Source organism: Octodon degus, unplaced genomic scaffold (assembly GCF_000260255.1).
Source record: "Octodon degus isolate 3935 unplaced genomic scaffold, OctDeg1.0 scaffold00344, whole genome shotgun sequence".
Lineage (NCBI taxonomy): Eukaryota > Metazoa > Chordata > Mammalia > Rodentia > Octodontidae > Octodon > Octodon degus.
In genome coordinates, this window is record NW_004524920.1 from 292,761 (window position 1) to 293,741 (window position 981).

The following is a 981-nucleotide window of genomic DNA, read 5'->3' on the forward strand; positions in this document are numbered from 1 at the left end:
AGGAGGATCATCCCAAATCCAAGCTGTGTAGTGAGACCCTATTATTAGTATGCAATAACCACATACAAAAAAGGAAAAAGAATTAGCTCAAACTTTTGATCCTTCTACCTCCTGCTCAGGCCCCAGCCTTGCAGAGCGCTGGGATTATGAGCATGAACCAGCGCACCCAGTTTACTGTTACTTGCACTTGGTTTTGGTTCCAGTTATTGAACTCAAGGCCTTGTGCTTACCAGGCAGGTGCTGTGCCACTGAACTATATCCCTGGCCCACTTGCTGTTATTTTTGATGGCTTAGTGCTTGTTTCCCTCCAATAGAATGAAAGAGGTCAGGCTCAGGATTTAACTCAGTGGCACAGCACCCACCTGGCAAACCCAAGGCCCTGAGTTTAGTTCGCAGTACCCACCACCCACAAAAAAGTATAAAAGGGATCATTTGGTGCTTTATTCTAAATGTCTAAGACAGAACTTGGCACCAAGATGCCCTTTGCTAAAAATAAAATTATGCCACAAAATATTCCATCTCCCAATTATCATTATTTCAGTTAACCCCTCCCCCCATTCTTTTTTTGCTGAAGTTTACTCTCACTAGAGCCCCGTATCTTTCCCTTTTTCCCTCTCCCATGACTCACACTGCCTCCCCAGAAGAGCCGCCCTCGACCCTTCAGCTTGGAGAACACATAGACAATCTGGCCCCTGTGTATGGTCAAGAAACGGCAGTCGGGAGCCACATAATCTTGAAGCGCCACAGCCATGGAAATGGGGTCTGCCGAATAATAAGGAACAGAAAAAAAGGAATGACAACACCCCACACCCAGACCAGCAACCCGAGCCCCCAGCTCCCTGCTCCCCTCTTACGACTGCATTCCTCATCAGCACACAGCTTCCGGTCAGCCAGCTTGGGCATGAGGCGGCCTGCTGCATTAGGATGCAAGAGAACAGACAGCAAAATGAAGGCACCAAGGAGTGCTGGAGCCCGCACCAT

The 981-nt window shown here is 48.3% G+C and overlaps 1 protein-coding gene across 1 annotated transcript in view; it reads right to left on the bottom strand.

Annotated features, from left to right (window-relative positions):
* The window catches only part of Mia (melanoma inhibitory activity), a 2,563-nt gene extending 1,582 nt beyond the window's left edge, over positions 1 to 981 (bottom strand). The window contains exons 1-2 of the mRNA XM_004647973.2: positions 855 to 981; positions 629 to 762 (exon numbers count right to left, since the gene is read on the bottom strand). Coding sequence (XP_004648030.1) covers positions 629 to 762; positions 855 to 981 — 261 coding nt within the window. The remainder of the gene's footprint in view (positions 1 to 628; positions 763 to 854) is intronic.